The following is a 27,916-nucleotide window of genomic DNA, read 5'->3' on the forward strand; positions in this document are numbered from 1 at the left end:
GCACCAGGAAGCAGAGAGCCAGCTCTGCTCAACAGAGATAAAATATATACCCCAAGGAATGCCCCCAGGACCCCCTCCTCCAGCCACACCCTACCTGTCTACAGTTAACCACCAAATTAATCCCTATCAGGGGATTAATGAACTCATTAGAGTAAACTTCTTATAACCCAGTCATTTTAACTCTAAACTTTCTTGCATTGTCTCACACATGAGCTTTTGGGGGACGCCTCATATCTAAACCATAACATCTTCCATGTGGCCTCTCTCCTTCTAGCAGACTAGAACAGTTCCCTTATGTGGCTCCTCTACATTCAGGGCAAGGTTCTACAAGAGCAAAACAGAAACGGTGAGGTGCTCAAGCCTAGGTTCCAGCTCCCTCCTTGTCATTTACCTCTTTTCCACTAGTCACTGCTCGCCCAGATGCTAGAATGGAGGAAATAGGCTTCACATCTTGATGAGGAGCCTGAAGGGTTGTGGACACATTTAACTTATCATATCCCACCCTCTGGATACAATAATTTTCATTCCTTCCACATGCAAAATATTCAGAAGATGTGCCTTTTTAAAATCCAGAATATTATGGTCTAAAAATACTACAGTAATTGCCATCCATACATCCAGTACACTGTGGCGAGGCCGGAGAAGGAAAACTGCAAGACACACTTTGTTTCATTAAGGACTAGTCACTAGTTCACATAATTCTGAAATCTGACTGAGATTGGAGGGCCTGGGAATGTCTTTCTATCAGAGCCCATTTCTGTTTCTGGGAATAGAACTCTACTCCATTATTCTTGACTCTGACTTCTAAGAAGTCTTTCTTTTCCATAAGAAATAGTCCATTTTTGCCACTTAACAGTTTTCTTACCCTGCTTCCTGCTCAGAAATCTGGTGATCCAGAGACCTTTTCATTTTGATGCAAAACCTTAAAATCTATGGGCATCGCAGTGCCAAGAAAATTCAATGGAGAAATAATAGTCTTTTCAGTGAACAGTATTGGGACAATTGGCTATCTATACACAAAGAATGAGGTTGTACCCCTTCTGCACAGATGTAATCGGTAACAATAAAGTGAAAAGCACTCATGAGATGGGAGAAAATATTTGCAAATCATCCGGTAATTCTATAATAGATAGAATCCAGCATATAAAAAGAACTTATAAAACTCAATAACAAAAGACAAATGACTCAGTTTTGAACATGGTCAAAGGATTTCCGTGGACATTTCTCTAAAAAATATATCTTTAAAAAGAAAAAAACACACCAATGCTCACCCAAATCAAACTGCTGAAAATCAATGATACACACAAACTCTTAAAAACAAATAAGGAAAAAAAAAGATGCATTACATACAAAGAAACAAAGACGAAAAATCATAGATGTATCAAAAATTATGCACATCAGAAGACAAACATTTTGAAAGCACAGAAAAAACCCAATGAACTATGAAACATGTTAGTCTAAAATTCAATTTTTTTAAAAAACATTCTTTTAGAAATGAAGACAAAAAAAAAAGACTTTTTTAAACAAACACTGAGGGAGTCAATCACCAGAAGATGTGAAAAACAGATGCTTAAGGAAGTTCACCTATCTGACCAAAGAGAAATAAGTGAAATAATTAAAAGGGTCTATCAAGGTTTCAACCAAATAGAATAACAACATATATTATCATAATTTGATATAGATTATAAATGTGATATTATAGGTAATATATCATATAAGATCACAAAACAATAAAAGAAGATAATGTAAGTAGACCAAACATAAAATCATGCTCAAGATGGTTATTTATCAGTAATGTGATCAGTGGGATACCATTTCACTTGTCAAAAAGAAAACCAGTGTGGGCAAGCATGTGGAGAGATTGGAACCTTCATACATTGCTGGTTGGGATGTCATGTCATATGGTCTAGCTGCTTTAGAAAACACTCTATTGTTTTCTCAGAAAATTAAATTGGAATTACCATATAGGGCAGCAATTCTACTCCTGATAATTGAAAACATGTTCATGCAAATATTTATGAAAAAAAAGTTCATGCCAGCATTATTTACAACATCAAAAAGTAGAATCAACTGAACTGTTCACCAATCAATGAATGCATCAACAAAATGCGGCACATTCAGATAATAAAATATTATGCATCTATAAAAAGAAATTAAATAAGGACACATGCTATGTTATGGTTTGTATGTGAAGTGCCCCACCCCCCACCAAAAAAGCTCATATGTAAGACAATGCAACAAATTTCAGAGGAGATATGATTGGACTATATGTAGCCTTAACCTATCTGTGAATTAATCTCTGATGGGATTAACTAAGTGGCAGGGAGGCAGGTGGGATGGCTGGTTCATTGGAGGTGTGGCTTTGGGGTATATATTTTTATCTGGCAAGTGGAATCTCTCTCTGCTTTTTGATCATGATCAGTGAGATACTTCTCTCTACCACACTCTCCCACTATGATGTCCCGTCTTACCTGGAGGCCCTAGGAATGGAGCCAGCCTTCTATGAAGCCGGCCTTCTATGGAGCAGGACAAAGACCTCTGAAACCCTGAGTCTTCAAATAAACTTTTCCTTCTCTCTGATTGTTCTGGTTGGGTCCTTTTAGTCACAGCAGGGAATGAACCTGATTAAAACATGCTACAATGTGGTTGAAGCATCTTGTGCTAAGTGAAAGAATAGGACACACACACAAAAACACATATTGTATGAATCCTCTTATATGAAATGTACAGAACAGGCAAATCCATAGTGGCAGAAAGTAGATTAGTGTCTTCACCACACACACACACACACACACACACACACACACACACAGAGGAAATTACAATGAGTGTGTTAATTATATATCAGTGATCATTCACAATGTACGTATATATCAAATCATCACATTGTAAACCTTACAATCAGTAACTTTAAATATTTTAGGTCTTCATAAAGGATTATATAGCCACTCCTGTGGTTTGACTTTTTTTATTGGTGTATTACAGTTATACAGAATGGTGGGATTTGTTGTTACAGATTCATACATGCACATGACATAACAATATGGCAAACATCATTCCCCAGTATTTCCTCTTTCCCTCCCCTCCTTATTCTCTTTTTCTCCCTGGTCCTTTTCCACTACTCTGCTGATCTCCCTTTAGTTTTCTTGAGATCCCCCACCTTTCTTGCTTCCAGATATAAAACACGTGACTTTCTAATTTGACTTATTTCACCTAAGACAATGTTCTCAAGTTTCACACATTCTCTTGAAAATGCCAAAATTTTATTCCTCTTTATGACTGAATAAAACTTCTTTGTGTATATATACCACATTTTCTTTTTTTTATTTATTCTAATTTGATGTATATGATAGCAGAATGTATTTCAATTCATAGTACACATATAGAGCACAATTTTTCGTATCTCTACACATGTAGAGTCACACCATTCCTGTCTTCATAAATGTACTTAGGGTAATGATGTCCTTTTGTTTTGTTTTACAATTTGGTTGTTTTATCATTAAGCTGTGAGAGTTCTTTATGTATCCTAGATATAAATCCTATGTCAGAAATATGCATTACAAATAATTAATCCCTGACTAGGGTTTACATTTTCAATTTCTTCATGGTATCCTTCAAGAGCAGAACTTTTAAATTTTAAATAAAGTTTATTATTTCTTATTTTATGGTTTGTGCTTTTTAGGTGCTAGAAATTCCTGTTTTATTTTAAGAGTTGATAAAAATTTTTGTTTTCTTCCATGTGTTTTGTGATTTTAGATTTTAAATTCAGGACTTTGATCCATATCAAGTCAATATTTGCACATGGAGTGAAGACATGGTTGAAGGTCATTTGTTTTTCTACAAGGATGGATTATCCATTTATTCAAGCTTCACTTTTCTTTCTTCAAGGAGAAGTTTGGTGTGTGGTATGACTCTAAACTTTTTCTTTCTTCGTCTATTGATATATTTTCCATTATTATAGCTTTATAGTAAGTCTTGAAATGAAGTAATAAGACTTCCAACTTTATTTTTAATAAAAATGGCTATAATAATGTCCTCTTAATAAGTGATTAGTTAATAATGTCAATTTAATGTTATATTTTTGCTTTTGTTTTTGTTCAAATGGACATAATTTACACATGCCAAATTTCAAATGGCTTTACAAAAAGTAATTCAAACCTCAAAACGTAAGAGTTGGCAATTTATTTCAGAAAAAAAGTTCACCTTTTCAAAGATTCTGCTGATAAGAATGCAAATTGATCCTTCAGGAAGGCAGTTTGGAAATATTCACTAAAATGTTTAAAACCCACAAACTGTACTTCTCAAATATTATACTGGGGCTAGGGTTGTGGCTCAGTGGTAACGCACTTGCCTAGCATGTGTAAGGCACTGGGTGTGAGGCACCACATAAAAATAAAAGAAAGATACTGTGTCCAACTGTATCCATCTACAACTTAAAAAAAATAAAGTAACATGTTGCTTTAAAACAAATAAAAATTTTAAAAAATTACACTAAGGAAATAATCAGAGACATACTGAGAAGAGTCATTAAAGTCTTAATTATTATTGGAAAAAACTGAAACTTTAAGATTAACCTCTGTTCACTTGTATTATTCAATTATTAAAACAATGACGATGATATTAACTTTACGATAAACAGCAGTGCCCCTTTATCTGAGGAAGATATTTTCCAAGACCCCGAGTGAATGCCTGAAACCATGGATATGGTTTAGGGATCAAACCCTAAATATACTATATTTTTTCATATATACACAGACACACACACACACACACACACAAATGTAAGAATTTTTTCAACTTAATTTAAGTGCCTAATCATGCACTGTTTCCCATAACTTTTGAGATTCTTTTTTTTTTTTTTAAATATTTTAGGTGTAGATGGACACAATACAATGCCTTTTATTTTTATGTGGTGCTGAGGATCGAACCTGGGTCTCGCCGGTGCTAGGCGAGTGCTCTACCGCTGAGCCACAATCCCAGCCGGAGATTCTTTTTCTTTATAATTTAATGTATACATTTGTTCTTACCATACATTTTAGCAACCTTAGAATATGATCTTGTTTTTCTATCTTTGTTGAGATAACTTTTGCCTTGGCACTTAAAGGAAGTATTTTGTGACTTCTCTGGTATATCCAAATCTCCCACCATCCCTATTTTTGTGCTTTGATTACCTGACTACAAGCTCTAAGACAGGTATTAAGCGACTAGAGGGTAAATAGCATGCAATTGTTAGACAAAGGGATAATTCATGTCAAGAAGGATGGAGCTAAGACTGCACAACATTTCATCACACTACTCAAAAAAGTGTGTAATTTAAACCTAAAGCATTGTTTATTTCTGGAGTTTTCCATTTAATAATTTTGAACCACAGTTGACCAATAGTTGACTAGAACCACAGAAAGCAAAATAAGGGGGACCACTGTATTGCTAAGTGAAAAAAAAGCAGGCTATGAATTAATACACATGCACACAAACACACATGTACACACACAAACATTATATGATCTAAATTTTGAAATCATTTAAAAGATAATTATATATACACATATATATTTAAAATATTAACAACAATTATATTTAGAAGGTTGAATGTTGGGAAATCTCTCCCTCCACACTCTTTTTTTTTAATATATCCTGTATCTTCCAGATTGGCTAACATGATGATAAAGTTTTCTTTCAGGGAATCCACAGTCATTTTCATTTCACATTTTCACAATTTGCCCCCTTTTCATTTTTGATCCCAAGTAAACAATAATAGCCTCAAAGTGGAAGCTCTAGGGCAAGGACCTGTCTGAATTAGTGGTACCACTATTTCTAAATTGGGAACAGTTCAATAAAAACAATGCTGTTAGGACACATGGGAAAAGAAATGGCAGTGTCTGACTTAGACTCAGGAATTCAAGTGGACCTAACAATAAAGACTCGTAACCCAAGAAGTAAAGAAATATTCCTATTTATTATAATAATTAAATAACCAAATGTAAAAATTTTAAAACATATAAAAATAACTTAAAAAATTAACATACAATGAAACTGTATAAAATAAGTGCATAATTAAAGATAATTAACTCAGCATCATCCAAATTGTAAGAGGATACTTATGAAGTTCTTTAAATACGTAACATCTGTTCTTTGAATAAAGTTTAAAATTTGGTTTAAAATGTTTATAAATTTTCAGAAAAAAAGAATGACGCTCCATCCAACTTGAATTGTCCTAACGAGAATGATTCTGTATCATTTCTTGCTTGTCTTTTCTAATACCCATTCAATCACCTGGGTGAAAAAAAATACGATTATGGTATATTTCCATCAAAAATAACAGTGGTAGAAAATACATTACAGAAACTTCAAATCCTAATATTCTACCTAAAAACATATGATTTTCTATCTAAAGAATACTTTTTGCTGAACTTTCAATGTTAAGTACAATATTGTTATTAGAAAAATGAAAAGTCCTATTCCATTTTTTAAGCCATTATCTTGAAATGTGTTTTAAAGGGGTCACTCAAAAAATATTAAGCCAAACTTTGAAAACAACTAGTCAAACTGGTTTGTTTGTTTGTTTATTTATTTGTTTGGTATCGGGGATTGAACTCAGGGGCCTTCGACCAATGAACCACATCTCCAGCTCTATTTTGTACTTACAGACAGAGTCTCACTGAGTTGCTTAGCTCCTCGATTTTGCTGAGGCTGGCTCTGAACTTTGTGATCCTCCTGCCTCAGCCTCCAGAGCTGCTGGGATTATAGGCATGCACCTCTATGCCCGGCCTGGTTTATTTTTTTCTAGCTGTGCCTGGCCTGGTTTATTTTTTTCAAGCTGTTTGGATTATTTATCATTTTTTTTCTTAATATCATTTTAGAAACTTTTCTGCTAACAACAAAATCTTTTAAGTACTATTCAATACTCTGTCTGAATAAGCCTATTTTTCAGTACCTTAAAGAGTTTTCAAAGGGACAGAGTTAAAAATACCATCACCAATTCTCACTGTATATAAAATAGCAGCACAACAATCCTGAAATAAAATACTAACTTAATTAAATGTAGTTTCTTTGCAATAATTTATTTACCTGTACAGCATTGTTGCTTGCTGTCTTCTTCATTTCTTGAAATAGACCCCTTGAAGTTTTAAGATCCTAAACATTAACAAAATACAGCATTTTGTAGTTTGTACATTAAATTACAAAAAATAACTCATTATTAAGTGAGCTTAAGATTATCCTAAATAATCTACAAGTATAAATTTGATTAGGAAAATATTAACAAAAAAATCAAAGTAATATATTGTGATTTAACTCTATCCTAAATATAAAAATATCCTAGCCAAAATATATATACATATGCCTAAATTCATGTCACTTGTTTGTCATATTCCCAATAGTACTGACCTGATCTAAGCATCATCCTTTACCATGAATATCTAATAATGTTTCATTACTTGAAAAATGAACACACAGTTTATATTTGTTGTTCAGTTAAAATTCTTTTTCTTCCTCTCTTCTTTTTAATGATTTCATTCCTCAACAAAGAGGAATGACATAGGAAAAGGAATTGAAGTCCGACTTCTTTAAATTAAATTACAAAGTAAACACAATCTAACTGTATTTAATAAAAAAAGAGCAATCCTTCACCAAATCTCCAAGATATGCTTCACAAAGGCAGCTACTTTTAACTCTTTTAGCTGTTCCTCTTGCTTTACCTTCATGTTTCCACTTAATATATTTATGCTACAACTCAGTGATTAAGTAATTTAAGACAGTGACAATTAACAGCCATGGATCCAGGTCTTACATACCATCTTCTCAATAACAGCTATATCACCATTTTTGATTGGCAAAAAGACAGTGTCTGCCTCATTATATCTAGGTAAATGCTGTTCAGTCCTGAGGTAATTAATGTATTATGGTTTAAGATCTCTTCATTCAACATCCTACTTTTCCTGTAGTGAGTCTACCTGCTTAATTTTCTCTCTTTTAAATTTTCCATGTACATAATTCTGAATATTTCCCTCTCTCTCACAATGAACTAACTAAATGTACAGCAAAAATTTTTAAAAACACTGAAGTGTACTTGGTAATGTCTTGGTTCTTTTTTTATTTTAATTTATTTTTTTAAATGTAGACCTTTCTACCACAGCCTGCTCTAATTTGGTCTAGTTGCTCCCTAGGCCTGGTCCTATTAGGACCTGTCTTCCCCACTTGGTGTTTTTGTTTTATTTCTTCATTCAGCTTCCTGTCTGCTGAACTCATCTTCTAGAAGATTTCTCAAGCGGGTAAAATAATTTTTTTTATTTCTTTATTTTAGAATTCCACGTTTTGAAGAATCTTTACTAAATTGAATTTTAGTAGATAAATCATTTTCCCTCAGAATTTGAAAGTACTTTTATACCATATTTTAGCCTACAATGTTACTGTGGAGAAATCCAATGCCATTCTGATTCTTTTTATGTACACTGTAAGTAAACTTTTCTGTAAACCATTTAGTAAATGTTCTCTTTATGCTAAGAGGTATGAAATTCCATGATTCCACATAACATGACTTGTTGTAGAGCTTTCATTTATTGGGGAAGCCATGCTGAGTCCCCTTCCCAGCAGGAGGCTTGAGTCCTTCAGTGCTTGGCTATCTTTTTGACAATTTTCTCTCCTTAGTTTCTATTTTTGCAACTAATTAGCACATTGGATTTTCTGGATTAATTCTCTAATTTTCTTTTAATATTTTTTGCTTTTGGTTCTATATTCTGGTAATTTTTAAAATTTCAACTGTTCATTTTGTCTATTAAATTGATTTTGTTACAATTTTTTAAATTTTAAGGAGCTTTCATGTTCTGTGCATTTTTTGGAAACAGCATCGATGTTTTAGCTTGTGAATACAATGACCTGATTTCTAATAGAACTAAAATTTTATGAAGACTTCTCCCACTTTCTGTTCCTTCAGAGTTCCCTTTACTCCTTTGTATTTTGGCATCATTTGTGTTAGAAGCTTTCTGGAAAGTCTGCTAACCCTTGAATGTCCAGTCATAATTAAAAGAGACACTAAAAATATGAAAGACCTATCTGTGCAGAGCTTGCTCATTTATGGCTTTACATAAATAGGTGACAAAGTGGGCAGTTGGCTTATTCACTGCAGCCACCAATATTTCTTCTGGAGACCATTTCTTACACTGTCACAGAGGTCACAGTACAGAACTATTACCATTGTGGGAGAAGGGCATGTGGGGCACTTTGAAAGTTTCCCAGTCTACTTTGTAGATCTTTATTTAATTCCTCTTGTTCCCACCTGGCACTCTGCCTCTGCTTTTCATAGTACCTGGCTTTATAATTCTGGAGTCCCTCAAAGAGTTTGCCTACTAATCTGGCATGGTTCCCACTGGCATTTCACAGGGTAGTCATTTAGGTGGTAACTTCTTTCACTCTGCTATCTGCCTCCATGCTCTTTTTCTTATTCAACAATGTACATTTCAATAGGTGTTTTTTTTTTTCTTATCCCTTCACCTCATTTTTTTTTTTTGTCGGAATAATGTTTTGCTTGGGAAATTATAAAAAAGACAGACACTGAATACAATGGGTCAATGTGCAATTTGAACTAGAAATCTACACATAACTGTCGTTCAAGTTTGAAACTCAAAAGACTGGAGGTAGTCTAATACCATCAAAGTTTAGAAAAGTTGTTAGACTAACTTGCCTAATATTTTACAACCAGTTGATACGGAATCCAAAATTAGAAATGAGTTGTTTTGGTATTCAGTCCAGTAGCCTTTTCACCACATATTGCAATGAAATTACTAATTAAACTGATTGATTAACTACTAAGTAATGTTTGAAGTTCCAACTTAAGAAAAAAGACTTGTTAGGGAAAACACTTGTTAGGGAGAACTCCAGTTAAAATGTAGCTTTCTATGTATGAGGATAAAATAAAATCAATCAAATATAAAATATTTTGCTTCAATTTTGGTATTTCCATTTAAAGAAAAATCTGCCAACAAATTATATGCTATCAGTATAAAAAATACTCATTTAAACATTTTTTTTTACATCAAACAGGAACATAGAACACAAAATAAACTTTGCTATTAGTAGAGAAGACATTGTACCTTTAGATAGACCTTGGAGATTTCAAAGAGGCGCTGGCTGCATGCAGTGAAGCACTCATGAGCCTCTGTGATCCGGTGTTTCTTCAGGGTTTCAGTTACTACTTCTTTCAGTATCTTAAAAGAATATAACATACAACCAATATTCTTAGAAAAGGTTCAATCATCCTAACTTTAGTATCCAATCATAAATGAATTGTGAACTAGACAATCAACTGACTATGCTAAAGATATATAAGGTTATTAAAACAAAAAAAGAAATGAATAGATATCAATAAAATGTACATGGTCACATCCGTGACAGGATTAATATCTTAATAGGAAACAATTAGAGTATCTTAAAAAAGGATTTCAAATCAAGAGCCCTGAATTGAAACCGAGAATAACAGTTATACACCAGAGCAATATATAGATTTGTACTTATTTATTATTATGGAAAATTTTGAACACAGAGAGTTGAGAAAGTATTTTATAACATATTCCTATCTTGATACTCTATCAACGAGCTTCAAGGATGACCACTTTGTGGCGAATTTTGTTTCATTTATGCTCTCATTTGCTTTCCCATCATTTTTCTTGTACTGAGTTCTTTTAAAGTAAATTCTAGACATTATGCCATTTCATTCACAAAATTTTCAGACATACATTTTGAAATATTAAAATAAAGAGAGTTCTTTTCATGTAGAACTAAGAAAGATGGGAAAAAGTCTTTACCCGTGTATGTTTCTGTGATCTTGATTCCTTAGTATGCTTTGATGTCTTCGACGCATGCACGTTTTTTGGAACAGAACTGGCCATTGTAGTGACTTTTGGAGTTTCACAGGCAGGGACTGGAACCAATGGACCAGTCATTGATGATGACCGCTCTGCCTGTGGCTTTCTGGATGTCACCACATGATGGTGATGGTTACTACTGCCACTCATTTGAGAAAGAGAATCTGAACTTACAGACTTCACAAGTCTATAAGAGTGGAAAAAAAACAAAGAAAAACAAAAAACCAAGAACAGATTAAGTGAATCACAATGAGTTCTATTTTTTTGTCTTAAATGTTACAACTCTATCCATTCAAACCTAAGATCAAGAAAAACAAACAGTATTTCTTACTACTCAGCCTTAAATAGGCAATCAATTTTGTATTATAACACTATCCTTTTACTTCTTCAAATGAGGGAATAAAACTGAAGGCAATGAATTTCAGCAAGTGGGAAAGCAACAAGCAATATTATTATACTTTCCCTTTCCCCCTCTCCAATATCCTCATTTATGACATCATAAATCATCTTATAGCATGATAAGTGATTATCTTTATAGACTTAATACTCATCTATTAAGCATACATATTTTTATATTAAGAGAATTTTAACAAAAAAACATAACCTGTATCATATTATATCTTTGAAACTGTGTGCAAAACAAATGTATTAAATCCAAATAAGCTACAAAAGTGGTTCTTGATTTAATATTTCTATAATGTTTACACTTGCTTCCAGGAAGACTGAAATTTTTCTTTTTTCAAGATAGTCATGTAGCCTTCACTTTTGCTAGTAGGGAAAGCAACCAGAAGCCATAGGTTACTTTCTTTTCTGGAACACAAATCTTTTAATTAGACATAGTTCAGAAATAAGAAAGTTACAAAATATAGTAGCCCAAATGTTAAATGGGTTTACTTTTATCAGATATTAGAAAAAAATCATGAATTTATAAAGTAGTTATAAAAATAATTTAGTTATTCCATATCAGAGAAATAGTATTCTAATACTTTTACCTGTTCAAAAGAAATTTGAAATTTTTGTCTTCATATATTTCATACTTTTTTGAAGACCGAACTACAATAAGAACTATGGTTTGCTTTAGGTACCAAATACCTAAATTTCAAAAAAAATTGTAGACATAAAAATGCAACAGAAATTAGTGTTTCATAAAATTCTAATTTCTGATCAAGTATTTGCACATTTTATTTAACTAGGAAATATAGTTCCTAAAAAAAGTTTCATACAATATACTAATTATGTGGTCTTCAAAGGTGTATTTCATAGGTAATAAATAGTTTTAAAATGGTGCCTCGTGGACTCCTTGCTTAAGGGCCAACACAGGCAGGATTCAGTGGGGAGAGGGAAGAAGGAACTATTTGGGGCTGGAGCTTACATGTCCAAATACCCTCTTCAACAGAGCAGCTCAGCTGCTTAATCTATTAGGTGAGATCTCTAGTGTTCCATGGCTTAAAAACTTTACACTCTGTTGTGCTAATGGACTGTAAATTAGTACACACAGCAAGAAACAGTGTATTTCTTTCCAAGTCATTTCTTTTTATAACTTATAAGCAAAATCATAAACTGCTCAAAATAAAAACAAACTTTCTGGCATGAAGGAACTAATATAAAATCCAAGCAGAAAGCAACTTAAATATTATGAAAGACTAATATGAAAAGAAATGTTCCCTATAGTCTAAAGTACTTTCTCTCGAGATTATTTTTGTGCACTTAATATATCACCTTTTGGGGGGATGAAGGCAATTCAGATCTTGAGATCTCCGTTTCACCCGAGGTATCTCAGTTCGTAGTTCACTTTGCAAAGCTTCTCCATCAGGAACACTCCCAGGCTCTGACAGAACTGCAGGAGATGGAAGAGGGCTCAACACTGTAGGGACTGGAAAGCTTTCTCTGGTGCAGGTAGTTTGAGTTTCATAACGAATAAGACGAGACTGAAGTTCAGAAAATCCCCCATCTCTTTCTAAAGATTTTCGGTCATCTAAACAATATCTAAAACGAAGGAAAGATCATTAAAATCAAAGCATCCAAGAGAACAAAGGGCTTTTACTTTTCAAACAGAAAATATGGAGACATTTTCTTAAAGTTCTTAACTTTCTAATAACTGTTGGAAGGTTGAATGAATAGCTTACTTCCCCCACAAGTTCAGTATTTTTTCAAGCTGCTATATAAAAGGGCAAAAGATTTTAAAATGTGAATTACAATCTAACTTTTCTTTGACCGTGTTTCTGGGCAACAGATTAAGTTAATCCTCTGACTTAGTTTCAAAATAATACAGTTGCTGTTTTGATATTTTTTAAAACTCTAGCAACCTCTGATTTCTCAGCATGGCTGATATATAACAACATGAAATGCTGACTTCTGTTAGAAAGGGCAAGTTTATTTTCAACACAAAGATTAAATGGTATGAAGGCATTTTAAGATGGCTCACTAAATAGCTCAGAACATTTTGAATTTTTTCATTGAATCTTACCAACCTTACTGACAGATTTTCTTTCAAACACTTGGGTTGTCTATATCTGATTTCTAGCTAAATCTGACTCAGGGAACCAATGAAATTTAGTTCAGCAAATGCTTCAGGACTCAAAGGAATTCATGTTGTTAAGCACAACAAATAAGCAATGAGGAAACTTTGCAATGCATATGACCTTGCAAAGTCCTTCACCTTCTCCCCCTTTTTACAATTGCATCAAGGAAACACAGTGTCATGCATGCAATTGTAGACTTAAAAAATTAATACCTTTCTGTGTTATCTGTCCTTTTCACCTGCGAAATTCTAAAATGTTCTCTAAAATCAGATTTTTGGAGTTCAATTCTCAAAGAGTGTATTATTACCAGAAGATATGATTGCCTGGTGGAGTTTTTAAGAACTTTATCTTTCCCTTTATGACACATATTTGATTTCTAAGAACACAGACCATGGAGCCTAATGCTTTGGATCTAAATCTGAGTTCCTCTAGTGAACTTAGATAAATTGAAGCAAAGTCCAATTACTGACTGACTAACTCCATCTTGTTTCTCTATAACCTGTTCTTTTCTGAGTTATTCTTCTCTTCAGTTTCTGTTAAATTCTAGGACCATAAGTCTGATATATAAAACACATATGATGGAACTGATGAAACTGCCCTCCAAGCAATTTCCTTCGCTCTGCTAGAAGTGCACAACCAGCCTCAGGATAATGACCAACCAGATCCGGGCCTGACCAAGATTGCCAGCTGTACAGATCTTCTTACCTCTTGACTTTGCTCTTTTCCCCCTATATAACCTCAAAGCTCTTGCCGACATCTGAAGACAACCCTTATTTCTGTTTTTCTAATGAGGCCACACTAAGAATAAAGACTCCCTTTCCTATTACACAACTGATTTTTGTTGGTTTGATTTTTTCCCCTTTGGGATGAGTGGCCAGGCCTGACGTCTTGGGACACTGGTAACAAAATTGCTTAAGTTCAGTTACACTCCAACTGCCCAATCTGCAAAATGAGATTCATAGTATTTATCTGAAAGAGCAAATGTGAGCATTACTTGAATTGGTACATATGAACATTGAAGCCAGTGCCCATAAACACAAGCAAAGCAGACAATGTATGCAGCTACTTTTCCCATCAACATTACATTTATTTTCTACCATAGCAAATTTTATAGAACACTAATAATATGCAGTACAGCTAAAATTTAAACACAAGTTGGTGACTTTGGAGCTTGCCTTTAACCATTATACCATATCATTTCTTATGTAAAGTATAATGACCATCTCATTCAGTAGTCTACACATAGCTGAACATTAGCATCATCTGAAGAGTCTTAAGAAATATTACATGTCCATTGTATTGGCACCAAAACAGAGATGAAGACCAATAGTACAAAATAAGAGACACAGAGACAAATACACAAAGTCAGCAGAAGAACCTACTTCCTCAACAAGATGCCTAAAGTGCAAGGAGTTAAAAATCAGGAATCAATAAACAATCAAGAACATGGAGAGCCTACAGAATGGGAGAAAATCTTTGCCACCTACACCTTAGATAGAGCATTAATCTCCAGATTACAGAAAGAACTCAAAAAACACCAAAAAAAAAAAAAAAACCTAATAACCCAATCAATAAATGAGCAAAGGAACTGAACAGGCACTTCACAGAAGAAGAAATGCAATCGGTCAACAAATATATGAAAAAAATGTTCAACATCTAGCAATTAGAGAAATGCAAATTAAAACTACACTGAGATTTCATCTCATGCCAGTCAGAATAGCAAGTGTAAAGAATAAAAGAACCAAGAAATGTTGGCGAGGATGTGGGGGAAAAGGTATGCTTATACATTGCTGGCAGAACTGCAAATTGGTCCAATCACTATAGAAAGCAGTATGGCGATTCTTTAGAAAACTTGGAATGGAACCACCATCTGACCTAGTTATCCCACTCCCTGGTATAAACTCAAAGGACTTAAAATCAGCATACTACAATGACATAGCCATATCAATGTTTATAGCAGCTCAATTCACAAAAGCAGAGGTATGGAACCAACCGAGGTGTTCTTCAACAGATCAATAGATAAAGAAAATATGGTATATGTACACAATGGGATATTACTCAGCAATAAAGAACAAAATTATGGCATTTACCAGTAAATGTATGGAACTGGAGACTATTGTGCTAAGTGAAATGAGTCAATCCCAACAAACCAAAGGTCAAATGTTCTCTCCAATATGTGGATGCTAACACACAATAAATTGGTGGGAAAGAATAGAAGTTCATTGGATTAGACAAAGGGGAATAAAGGGAAGCAAGGAAAGATAGGAATAGGAAAAACAGTGGAATGAATTAGACGTAACTTTCCTATATTTATATATGAATACACAAACAGTGTACTGCCACATTATGTACAACCTACTGTCATGTATATCTAAAAAAAAAAAAAGAAAGAAAGAAAAAGAAAAGAAATATTACATGCACAGAGTTTCTGACTTAGAGTTGGTCTAGGTATGACTCAGTTACTGATTTAGGTGTTCTTTCCACACATAAAAAAAAGGGGGTTACTATGTAAGATGATGGGTGTTAATTTGCTTGACTACAGTAATCATGTCACTAGGCATATTCATACCAAAATATCATGTACATCTTAAATACAATTTTTTACAAAGCTACTTAGGTAATGTTAAAGTATAGTTAGGAATGAAACATCTCTGATTTAACCTAATAGCTTACTTTAGACAAAATGTTAATTGGTGGGTCTCTCAATTCTCTAATATTCTTTCTCCAGGTTGTTGTTTAGTAAAATGTACTTCATTAAAAATCGGTAGCAACCATAAAAAATACTGATGCATTCTACTTCTGTCTTGGGAAATTGGTAAAATCTAGAGTAAAATTAAGAAACATGAAGTGTAAAAAAAATTCTAGTCAAAAGGCAACATAATGCCTGATTAGCTTGTATGCAAATTATTTTGAAAGAGAATGGTAGATATTTTGATTCTAAGAATATGTTTTTGTATCCAACTATTTAGTTTCTAAGATGTAGATATATTTCTTCTAGTTTTTTTTTTTTTTTTTTTTTTTGGTACTGGGAATTGACCCAGGTGTGCTTTATCACTGAACTACTCCCCCTTTTTATTTTTTTATTTTGAGACAGGTTCTGGCTAAGTTGTTGAGGCTGGCCTCAAATTTGTGATCTTCCTGCCTCAGCCTCCAGAGTCTCTGGGATTATAGGCATGTGCCATCATGTGCAGCTTCCCATTGTTTCTTTTTTTTTCTTTTAATTTTTTTTTTTTTAGTTATAGATGAAGACAATACCTTTATTTAAATTATTTAGTTCTATGTGGTGCTGAGGATTGAACCCAGTGCCTCACACAAGCTAGGCAAGTGCTCTACCACTGAGCTACATCCCCAACCCCCAACTGTTTCTTGATCATAGCTGTTCATAATATCATTCCTTCAAATGTATTACATACACTGTACATTTTAACTTTAGTCGACACATAAAATATCCATGATTATACTACAATTTACTATAGAAACAAAATTACTTTGTAAATCAGAAAGGAAAAAAGAGAGTAGTGAGGTATATATTTGATATTAGTGAAATAAATATATATTGTTGAAAATTATAATTTCATATTTTATTACCAAAGAATAACCAAATGCTTTATGGGTCCTAACAGAGAAAAAATAAGTTTCATAAGATGAAACTAATTTTATTTTATAACTAAGAAATAGATAAAAATATGTTTACTACATACAAGGCAATAACAATGGAGATAGGAGAGACTTGTCAAATCTCCTAGAACAGATGAATGAAATTACAAAGAAACAAGAGGTTGATGTGCAAAAGAACGTCACATTACCACAGCAGAGTTTAATCTGTTGTTTAACAAAACAGCATCTTTTACAATCAACATAATTTACCCTATAGGACCAGTTAGATAAACAACAATCAATCAAGTTAACCATAGCTGTACTTCTCCTTGCATGAAGAAACATTAATTTGCACACCTACACAGTTAAGAAGGTTTCTTTTAAATTAAAAAAAAAAATTTAAACAAATATTCCTTTATGTTAAAGTAGAGGAAAAGCTTAGGGGTTCTAAAGACCCATTATAACACAGGAAGAAAGAACTTTAAAATTCCATTTGAGTTGTTTCAATCTATAATCTATGTTGAACATAAATAGGCCTTCACTCAATATACCTAAATCTTCTAGGAAAATATATTTCTGAATTCATGGTGCTTATCTCCTACAACTGTTTTGTCCTATCTAAATGTCTCCAGCTTAGTGAACATAAATTTACAGCAAAGAAATCTAAGTCACAGCTAGATCTGTTTGTAAAGAGGACACCTACCTACTCCTTGATAATGCATCAGAGTCTTAAGATATTGTGTGCATAAATTAATAAAGCTGTGCAAATTTAGATTCATCAAGTAGTGTTCAAGTAAGTTTTTAATATTTTAATAAATGAACACGAAGAACATATTTTTTTAGTTGTTGATAGACTTTATTTATTTATATACAGTGCTGAGAATTGAACCCAGTGCCTCACACATGCCAGGCAAGTGCGCTACCGTTGAGCCCCAGCCCCAGCCCGACCATTAGTATTTTTCTATGATTAAACTAAGAATAACAGGAAAAAGTAGGGAGATGAGACTTAAGATAAACAACATTAAATTACAGAATTGGGGAAACATAATCTAAAATATGGTTATGTGATGGATACTTCAAACTGAAGAGTCAAGTAAAAACGTGTCCTAGAGTAAGTATTTTGACTATGTGGTAAAGAAAATGTTAGTGAGAGAAATTGTTTTTCATCATAATGATATAAAATGCTTATTGGTTTCAACTTTAATATTCAAGTTATATACAAAATACCTAAAAATCCTACTTAAGTTCCTTTATTAGATTACAAAGCCCTAAAATTATCAAACAAATGGGGGAAATTCTGCTTTATATGTCATGTAATAAGAAGTTATAATATATTTTTAAAAGCAAGAAAAAGCAGAAAATCAAATTGAGAATATGTGGAACAATTTCTCATTTTTCATATCAGAGAGTCAATAACATTTTTATATGAAGACATTAAAAAATAGGGAAGGGACAGGGCATAGGGTTAGAAATGATGGTGGAATGTGATGGACATTATTATCCAAAGTACATGTATGAAGGCACGAACTGGTGTGAATATACTTTGTATACAACCAGAGATACGAAAAATTGTGCTCCATATGTGTAATATGAATTGCAATGCATTCAGCTGTCATATATAAAGAAAATATTAATGAAAAAAATATATTGACTGAAGCATATCCTTTCACTAGGGAAATGAAAACTAAACAAATAAAAGAGATGTTTCTGAAAGCTAGCCCTAGAGGTAGGTAGTAACAAAGGAAAAAAATTGTTGGTTCTCATTATCAAATTTTCTATAATGTTTAATAACTTGTTTTTCATAAAATCAAAAAGAGAGAACAAAAGAATATATCCTATTAATCAGATTTTTATATAGTAGAACAAAGAAGCTCCTAGTTTAATCTGATTAAGGTAAATATAGTACAAATAAAATGTGAACTTTGAATTCAATGCACAAAAGGCTATATAGCTAAGAATATAAATAATTTAACTAAAAGATTTATCAAAATTTAGAGCTATTTGGGAACCTATTAATGAGAGAGAATGACCATCCTCTAATGGAGTCCTTTCATCACTATTAGAAATAAAAAGGTGCAACAATGGCATCTTATTTTTTGTGATTGAGTAGTTGTCTTTGAATTGTCTATCATTTAAAACACAATTTTAAATCCAAAATCCTTATCTGAACCACTTAGATTCAAATTAGCTTTTCATATAAGACTTTCAGAAATGATTCATTATTGGATGCTGTATTTCCTATTGCTCATTACAAAGTCCTCAAATTCTGATTTCAACTGTTTTTTTTTTCCCCACACACAGATGTTTAATGTTGTATGCATCAACATTTTGTTCCTTGTTACTGTTGAGTAGTATTATTTTATTTTATATATGGGTTTATTTATCTGTTCTCCTAAGTCGTTTCCCATTTTGAGCTATAAATAAAATTGCTCTGTACATTCTTATACAAGTCTTTTTATGGAGACAAGCTTTCATTGCTCTTGGGAAAATACCCTGTAGTGGAATTGTTGGGCTATAGGACATGAGCATGGCTAGTTTTATAAGGACTTGTTACCTCCTTTCTAAGCAGACAAATCATTTTATACTTTAAATAACACTGTGAACAATACCATTAGATAATAACTCTGTGTATGTCACCAATGTTTCCAGTAAGCTAAATTAATCAATCAGATGTTAGAAACATTTGTATGACTTTTAAAATTATGAGCTACCCTCCAGAAAGCTGCAGTGATTTATATCCCTCTGAGCTAGGTTGTTCACGCACCTTCACCACAATACCACTCAGAATAATGGGATTATGTTTAAATCACATATAGCAATGTTATGAGTGAAGTGTTCTCACTGTTGTTCCAATTTAAATTTTTTTTTGATTAGTGAAGAAAAACGTCTTCGTGTATACTGGGTATTTGCATTTCTTGTTTCTGTGGTTTCCTCCCTCCTTCCCTTCTTTCTGTACTGGAGATTGAACCCAGTGGTGCTAAATCACTGAACTACACCCCTCCTACCCCTTTCTATTTTTTATTTTGAGACAGGGTCTCAATAAGTTGCTTAAGGTCTTGTTAAATGCTGAGGCTGATCTTGAACTTGTGATCCTCCTGCCTCAGCCTCTGGAGTCACAGGAATTACAAGCATACACCACTGTGCCCAGCTTCATTTTTTCTTTGATAAACAAGAGGGTTTCAAGATTTTGCTAACTCTTCCACAGTGTATTCATCTTATATTCTTACTGACTTATAAGCATTCTTTAATTTTAAAGAAAATTTATCTCTTCTTTACAGTGAAAATATTTTCCTTAGCTTAACCTTTACTTTTGGTTGATTACTGATTTAATTATTTTAAAATAGAAACCTATCACTCTTTTCTTTTTTTGGTTCTCCCTTTGTTAGAATAAGAAAAAAAAAAAAGGTCATTAGTCCACTTATGTTTCTTAAATAGCTTTTACATTTGTATTCTTCTTCCTATTTCAATGGCTTCAGAGTATTTTAGTCCCTTAACTTCTCTTGCTTGAAGTATTTTAATTCAAGGTAATAAAAGGCAATGGGAGTCCCTTCAATGGCATAAACCAAGCACATCATTTCAGGTGTTTAAAAACAATTTTTTAATCACCTCAAAAATAAGCATCAGAGCTAGACATGAGGGTATACATCTGTAATCCCAGTGACTAGGGAGGTTCAGCAGGAAGATTGCAAGTTTGAGGCTAGCTCCAGCAACTTATAGAGAACCTGTCTCAAAATGAAAGGGAATTTGGGATGTACTAGTGGGAAAGGATACCTGGGTTCAATCCTGTTACCAAAACACACAAACAAAAAAACCAATTTCTCTGGCATGTCAACAATGTTCTTCATATTTATTACAACAGTAGTACTTATTAGAAGTAGTTGTACAACACTGCTACTTCTGCTTCCTAGAATCTGTAACCCTATGAATACCAATGAATAAGCAAGCTTTCTACTAATTTAATTGATGGAAAATTAACATAAAAGCAATAATTTGCTTTATTTTATTTTTTTTTATTTATTGTTGGTCGTTCAAAACATTACATAGTTCTTAATACATCATATTTCACAGTTTGATTCAGGTGGGTTATGAACTCCCAATTTTACCCCGTATACAGATTGCTGTATCACATCAGTTACCCTTCCATTGATTGACATATTGCCTTTCTCGTGTCTGATGTATTCTGCTGTCTGTCCTATTCTCTACTATCCCCCCTCCCCTCCCCTCCCCTCCCCTTTTCTCTCTCTACCCCTTCTACTGTAAATCATTTCTTCCCTTTGTATTATCTTGTCTTACCCCTCCTTTCCTCTTATATGTCATTTTGTATAACCCTGAGGATCGTTTTCTATTTCCATGCGATTTCCCTTCTCACTCCCTTTCCCACCCACCTCTCATCCCTGTTTAATGTACATCTTCTTCTCAAGCTCTTTGTCCCTACCCTGTCCTTGTTTACTCCCCTTATATCAAAGGAGTCATTTGGTATTTGTTTTTTAAAGATTGACTGGCTTCACTTAGCATAATCTGCTCTAATGCCATCCATTTCCCTCCAAATTCTATGATTTTGTCATTTTTTAATGCAGAATAATACGCCATTGTGTATAAATGCCACATTTTTTTTATCCACTCATCTATTGAAGGGCATCTAGGCTGATTCCACAATCTTGCTATGGTGAATTGTGCTGCTATGAACATCAATGTAGCAGTGTCCCTGTAGCATGCTCTTTTTAGGTCTTTTGGGAATAGACCGAGAAGGGGAATAGCTGGGTCAAATGGTGGTTCCATTCCCAGCTTTCCAAGAAATCTCCATACTGCTTTCCAAATTGGCTGCACCAATTTGCAGTCCCACCAGCAATGAACAAGAGTGCCCTTTTCCCCGCATCCTCTCCAGCACTTATTGTTGTCTGACTTCCTAATGGCTGCCAAACTTACTGGAGTGAGATGGTATCTTAGGGTAGTTTTGATTTGCATTTCTCTGACTGCTAGTGATGGTGAGCATTTTTTCATGTACTTATTGATTGATTGTATGTCCTCCTCTGAGAAGTGTCTGTTCAGGTCCTTGGCCCATTTATTGATTGGGTTATTTGTTATCTTATTGTCTAATTTTTTGAGTTCTTTGTATATTCTGGTTATTAGGGCTCTATCTGAAGTGTGTGGAGTAAAGATTTGTTCCCAGGATGTAGGCTCCCTGTTTATCTCTCTTATTGTTTCTTTTGCTGAGAAAAAACTTTTTAGTTTGAGTAAGTCCCATTTGTTGATTCTAGTTGTTAACTCTTGCGCTATGGGTGTCCTATTGAGGAATTTGGAGCCTGATCCCACAGTATGTAGATCATAACCAACTTTTTCTTCTATCAGATGCCGTGTCTCTGATTTAATATCAAGCTCCTTGATCCATTTTGAGTTAACTTTTGTGGATGGCGAGAGATAGGGATTCAGATTCATTTTGATGCAAATGGATTTCCACTTTTCCCAGCACCATTTGTTGAAGATGCTATCCTTCCTCCATTGCATGCTTTTAGCCCCTTTATCAAATATAAGATAGTTGTAGTTTTGTGGATTGGTTACTGTATCCTCTATTCTGTACCATTGGTCCACCCGCCTGTTTTGGTACCAGTACCATGCTGTTTTTGTTACTATTGCTCTGTAGTATAGTTTGAAGTCTGGTATCGCTATACTGCCTGATTCACACTTCCTGCTTAGCATTGTTTTTGCTATTCTGGGTCTTTTATTATTCCATATGAATTTCATGATTCTCTTTTCTATTTCTGCAAGAAATGCTGTTGGGATTTTGATTGGCATTGCATTGAACTTATAGAGAACTTTTGGTAATATTGCCATTTTGATGATGTTAGTTCTGCCTATCTATGAGCAGGGTATATTTTTCCATCATCTAAGGTCTTCTTCTATATCTTTCTTTAGGGTTCTGTAATTTTCATTGTATAAATCTTTCACCTCTTTTGTTAGGTTGATTCCCAAGTATTTTATTATTTGGGGGGATATTGTGAATGGAGTAGTTGTCCTCATTTCCTTTTCAGAGGATTTGTCGCTGATATACAGGAATGCCTTTGATTTATGCGTGTTGATCTTATATCCTGCCACTTTGCTGAATTCATTTATTAGCTCTAATAGCTTCTTTGTAGACCCTTTTGGGTCTGCTAGGTATAGAATCATATCATCTGCAAATAGTGATAATTTAAGTTCTTCTTTTCCTATTTTTATGCCTTTAATTTCTTTCGTTTGTCTAATTGCTCTGGCCAGTGTTTCGAGGACTATGTTGAACAGAAGTGGTGAGAGAGGGCATCCCTGTCTTGTACCAGATCTTAGAGGGAATGCCTTCAATTTTTCTCCATTTAGAATGATGCTGGCCTGTGGCTTATCATAGATTGCTTTTACAATGTTGAGGTATGATCCAGTTATCCCTAATTTTTCTAGAGTTTTGAACATAAAGGGATGCTGTACTTTGTCGAATGCTTTTTCTGCATCAATCGAGATAATCATATGGTTCTTATTTTTAAGTCTATTGATGTGGTGAATAACATTTATTGATTTCCGTATATTGAACCAGCCTTGCATCCCAGGGATGAATCCTACTTGATCATGGTGTATAATTTTTTTGATATGTATTTGAATCCGATTCGCCAGAATTTTATTGAGGATTTTTGCGTCAAGGTTCATTAGAGATATTGGTCTGTAGTTTTCTTTCTTTGAAGTGTCTTTGTCTGGTTTCGGAATCAGGGTGATGTTGGCCTCGTAGAATGAATTTGGAAGTTCTCCTTCTTTTTCTATTTCCTGAAATAGCTTGAAAAGTATTGGTGTTAGTTCCTCTTTAAAGGTTTTGTAAAACTCTGCTGTATACCCATCCGGTCCTGGGCTTTTCTTAGTTGGTAATCTTTTGATGGTTTCTTCTATTTCCTCTATTGTTATTGGTCTGTTTAGATTGTCTATATCCTCCTGCCTCAATCTGGGCAGATTATATGACTTAAGAAAATTATCTATGCCTTCACTATCTTCTATTTTATTGGAGTATAATGATTCAAAATAATTTCTGATTATCTTCTGTATTTCTGAAGTGTCTGTTGTGATATTGCCTTTTTCATCCCGTATGCTAGTAATTTGGGTTCTATCTCTTCTTCTCTTCGTTAGCATGGCTAAGGGTCTGTCAATTTTATTTATTTTTTCAAAAAACCAACTTTTAGTTTTGTCGATTTTTTCAATTGTTTCTTTTGTTTCAATTTCATTAATTTCAGCTCTGATTTTAATTATTTCTTGCCTTCTACTTCTTTTGCTGTTGTTTTGCTCTTCTTTTTCTAGGATTTTGAGATGAAGTATGAGATCATTTATTTGTTGGTTTTTTCTTTTTTTGAGGAATGAACTCCAAGCAATGAATTTTCCTCTTAGAACTGCTTCCAATGTGTCCCATAGATTCCGATATGTTGTGTCTGTGTTTTCATTTGACTCTAGGAAGTTTTTAATTTCCTCCTTAATGTCTTCTAGAACCCATTGATCATTAAGCAACCTACTGTTCATTCTCCAGGTGATGCTTGATTTTTCCTTCCTTCTTTTATCATTGATTTTCAGTTTCATTCCATTATGATCAGATAAGATGCATGGTATTATCTCTACCCCTTTATATTGTCTAAGAGTTGCCCTGTGACATAATATATGGTCTATTTTTGAGAAGGTTCCATGTGCTGCTGAGAAAAAAGTGTAACTACTTGATGTTGGGTGGTATAGTCTATATATGTCAATTAAGTCTAGGTTATTAATTATGTTATTGAGTTCTATAGTTTCCTTATTTAACTTTTGTTTGGAAGATCTGTCCAGTGGTGAGAGAGGTGTATTAAAGTCTCCCATGATTATTGTATGGTGGTCTATTAGACTCTTGAACTTGAGGAGCGTTTGCTTGATGAACATAGCAGCACCGTTGTTTGGGGCATATATATTTATGATTGTTATGTCTTGTTGGTGTATGGTTCCCTTGAGCAGTATGAAGTGTCCTTCTTTATCCCTTTTGATTAACTTTGGCTTGAAATCTATTTTATTAGATATGAGTATGGACACTCCTGCTTGTTTCCGCAGTCCATATGAGTGGTATGATTTTTCCCACCCTTTCACCTTCAGTCTATGAATATCTTTTCCTATCAGATGCGTCTCCTGTAGGCAGCATATTGTTGGGTCTTGTTTTGTGATCCATTCTACTAGCCTGTGTCTCTTAATTGGTGAGTTTAAGCCATTAACATTTAAGGTTATTATTGAGATATGATTTGTTCTTCCAGCCATATTTGTTTATTGATGTTACTAAACCTGATTTGTTATCCTCTTTGACTACTTTCCCCCCTTTACTGTCCTACCTCCCATTGTTGGTTTTCAATGTTTTTTTCCATTTCCTCTTCTTGTAATGTTTTGCCAAGGATTTTTTGAAGAGATGGTTTTCTAGCTGCGAATTCTTTTAACTTTTGTTTATCATGGAAGGTTTTAATTTCATCTTCTATCCTGAAGCTTAATTTCGCCGGATACACGATTCTTGGTTGGAACCCATTTTCTTTCAGTGTTTGAAATATGTTATTCCAGGATCTTCTAGCTTTCAGAGTCTGTGTTGAGAGATCAGCTGTTATCCTGATTGGTTTACCACTAAATGTAATCAGCTTTCTTTCTCTTGCAGCTTTTAAAATTCTCTCCTTATTCTGTATGTTGGACATCTTCATTATAATGTGTCTAGGTGTGGATCTCTTATGATTTTGCACATTCGGCGTCCTGTAGGCTTCTAGGATTTGGGATTCTGTCTCATTCTTCAAGTCTGGGAAGTTTTCTTGTATTATTTCACTGAATAGATTGCTTAATCCTTTGGTTTGGAGCTCTGTGCCTTCCTGTATCCCAATGACTCTTAAGTTTGGTCTTTTGATATTATCCCATAGCTCTTGAATGTTCTGCTCATGGTTTCTTAGTAGACTTGCTGAGCTATCTATGTTCTTTTCAAGTTGAAATACTCTGTCTTCATTGTCTGATGTTCTATCTTCTAAGTGATCCACTCTGCTGGTAGTATTCTCAATTGAGTTTTTAAGTTGGTTTATTGTTTCCTGCATTTCTAGTATTTCTATTTGTTTGTTTTTTATTACCTCTATCTCCCTGTTAAATTGATCTTTTACTTCCTGGATTTGTTTGTCAATGTGATCTTTCATTGTCTGATTTTGCTGTCTCATGTCTTCCTTGAGACTCCAGATCATCTGAAGCATATATATCCTGAACTCTTTATCTGATATTCCATCTGTTGCAGCTATTACCTCTTCTAAAGTTGAGTTGACCTGCATTGCTTGTGATCCTTTCTTTCCTTGTCTTTTCATACTGCACGCGCTTCTTTCTGCTTGGTGCAACTGTTGTGTTTTTGAAATTTACTAGCCTGAAATCACCTGTTCCGCGTAGCTGAATGAGCTGAGATCAGTAGAACATGGGGATGATATCATCTCTCCGAAATGGCGGTTGCTGTCCTCCTCTGTGGTCCGACCAGTGTCTGGAACCAAACTGGACTGCTTCTCTCCTCTGTCTCAAAGCTGAAACTCAGCCCTAAGCGCTGCCAAAGTCCTAGCGCCAAACCGCTAGAGGCAGTTCACAGACTCAGGCCTGCGGGGCCCAGTCCAGCCGCCTCCGTGGCTGGCGGGATTGTGTCCCTGCTCCGCGTTGCTCCGATCCGGCTGGAGGGGGGTGGGGTGGTAGGGGTGTGGATCCTAGCGCTGAACCGCCAGAGGCCGTTCACAGACTCAGCCCTGCAGGGCCCCCCCCTGCGGGGCCTAGTCCAGCTGCCACCGTGACCGGCAGGATTGTGTCCCTGATCCGAGTTGCCGAGATTCAGTCGCCTGGGACAAACTGACCCCTCACACAGACTTACTAGTTATCGGCAGGTCTCCTTTCAGTGGAATATTGTTAGAAGATCCTCAGCAGGTCCCATGCAAGTGTATTTATGTGTCTCTCTGATCCCGTTACTGCGGAGGTATAGAAAATGGTGCTTGCTCGCCGGCCGCCATGTTGGATCCAATAATTTGCTTTAAAACTATGAAACATTTCAATCACCAAGATCTTGAAAATTCATGGTAAAATATAAAATCTTCTATTTTCTGTCCCTGTGAAACTGGTAGATATGTACATAACCCCCAAAACCAATACATCAAGCAAGAGAATCATCAAAATGGTCAATTAAAATTCTAAAAAGCTAATGTAATTAACATGTTAAAAACAGAAACACATTTCAACGAATAGCTTCTAAGCAATTACAACATAATTAGTGACCAGGCAACATTGATGAGACCCACAGTGCAAATACGCATGAATAATGTAGACACAAAATTATTTTTGATTAAAATATTTAATAACTAATAAGAGGATACTTAAATGATGTTAAACTGGTTAATCATCAAATAGCATTTTTCAACAGGAGACAAACTGTTTGTGTATGTACAGCTCCCCCAACACTTTTTTTTTCTTTTCTTGAGGTTTTTAACATATTTTTTTCTTTGGCTCTGTCTCAATTTATATTATTTTATTATAGTCACCCTTCACATTCACATAAAAGACACTAGTTAACAACATGTAGGAGAGTAAAATGTAAATAAAAACTTACTCAATTCCATGATAATGACATACTGAGGCTTTTTCAAAAGGTAAGACCTGAAGTTTCCGAGGACTAAGTTCTGGTGTCAAAACAAAACTCTTTTCTCTGAAATAAAACAGTTTACATTTGTATTTAAGATAGGGTAGTGGCAGAAAAAATGTACTGTCCTTCCTATATAAATTAGAATGTACTGATTAATATAGGGAATACTCTGAGGTTGCTTTTATTATTCCTTTTTCCTTTATATTTAATACCACAAAAGTGTAGGACATTTGGCTAAGGTAAAGGTGAGGAGGATTAAGGCTAAATGATAAATGCAGGAAGTATACTTGTAAATATCA

At 34.2% G+C, this 27,916-nt stretch overlaps 1 protein-coding gene across 4 annotated transcripts in view; it reads right to left on the reverse strand.

The window, feature by feature from the left end:
- Positions 1-6,234: 6,234 nt before the first annotated feature.
- Mtbp (MDM2 binding protein) overlaps positions 6,235-27,916 on the reverse strand; it is an 80,466-nt gene continuing 58,784 nt past the window's right edge. For all 4 annotated transcript variants that reach the window (XM_077800972.1, XM_077800971.1, XM_077800970.1 and 1 more), the window contains 6 exons: positions 27,585-27,680; positions 12,579-12,845; positions 10,800-11,046; positions 10,089-10,202; positions 7,069-7,134; positions 6,235-6,273 (listed from right to left, as the gene is read on the reverse strand). In XM_077800972.1, the coding sequence (XP_077657098.1) occupies positions 6,235-6,273; positions 7,069-7,134; positions 10,089-10,202; positions 10,800-11,046; positions 12,579-12,845; positions 27,585-27,680 (829 nt within the window). The remainder of the gene's footprint in view (positions 6,274-7,068; positions 7,135-10,088; positions 10,203-10,799; positions 11,047-12,578; positions 12,846-27,584; positions 27,681-27,916) is intronic.

The sequence above is a fragment of the Urocitellus parryii genome, chromosome 7 (genome assembly GCF_045843805.1).
Source record: "Urocitellus parryii isolate mUroPar1 chromosome 7, mUroPar1.hap1, whole genome shotgun sequence".
Taxonomy (NCBI): Eukaryota; Metazoa; Chordata; class Mammalia; order Rodentia; family Sciuridae; genus Urocitellus; species Urocitellus parryii.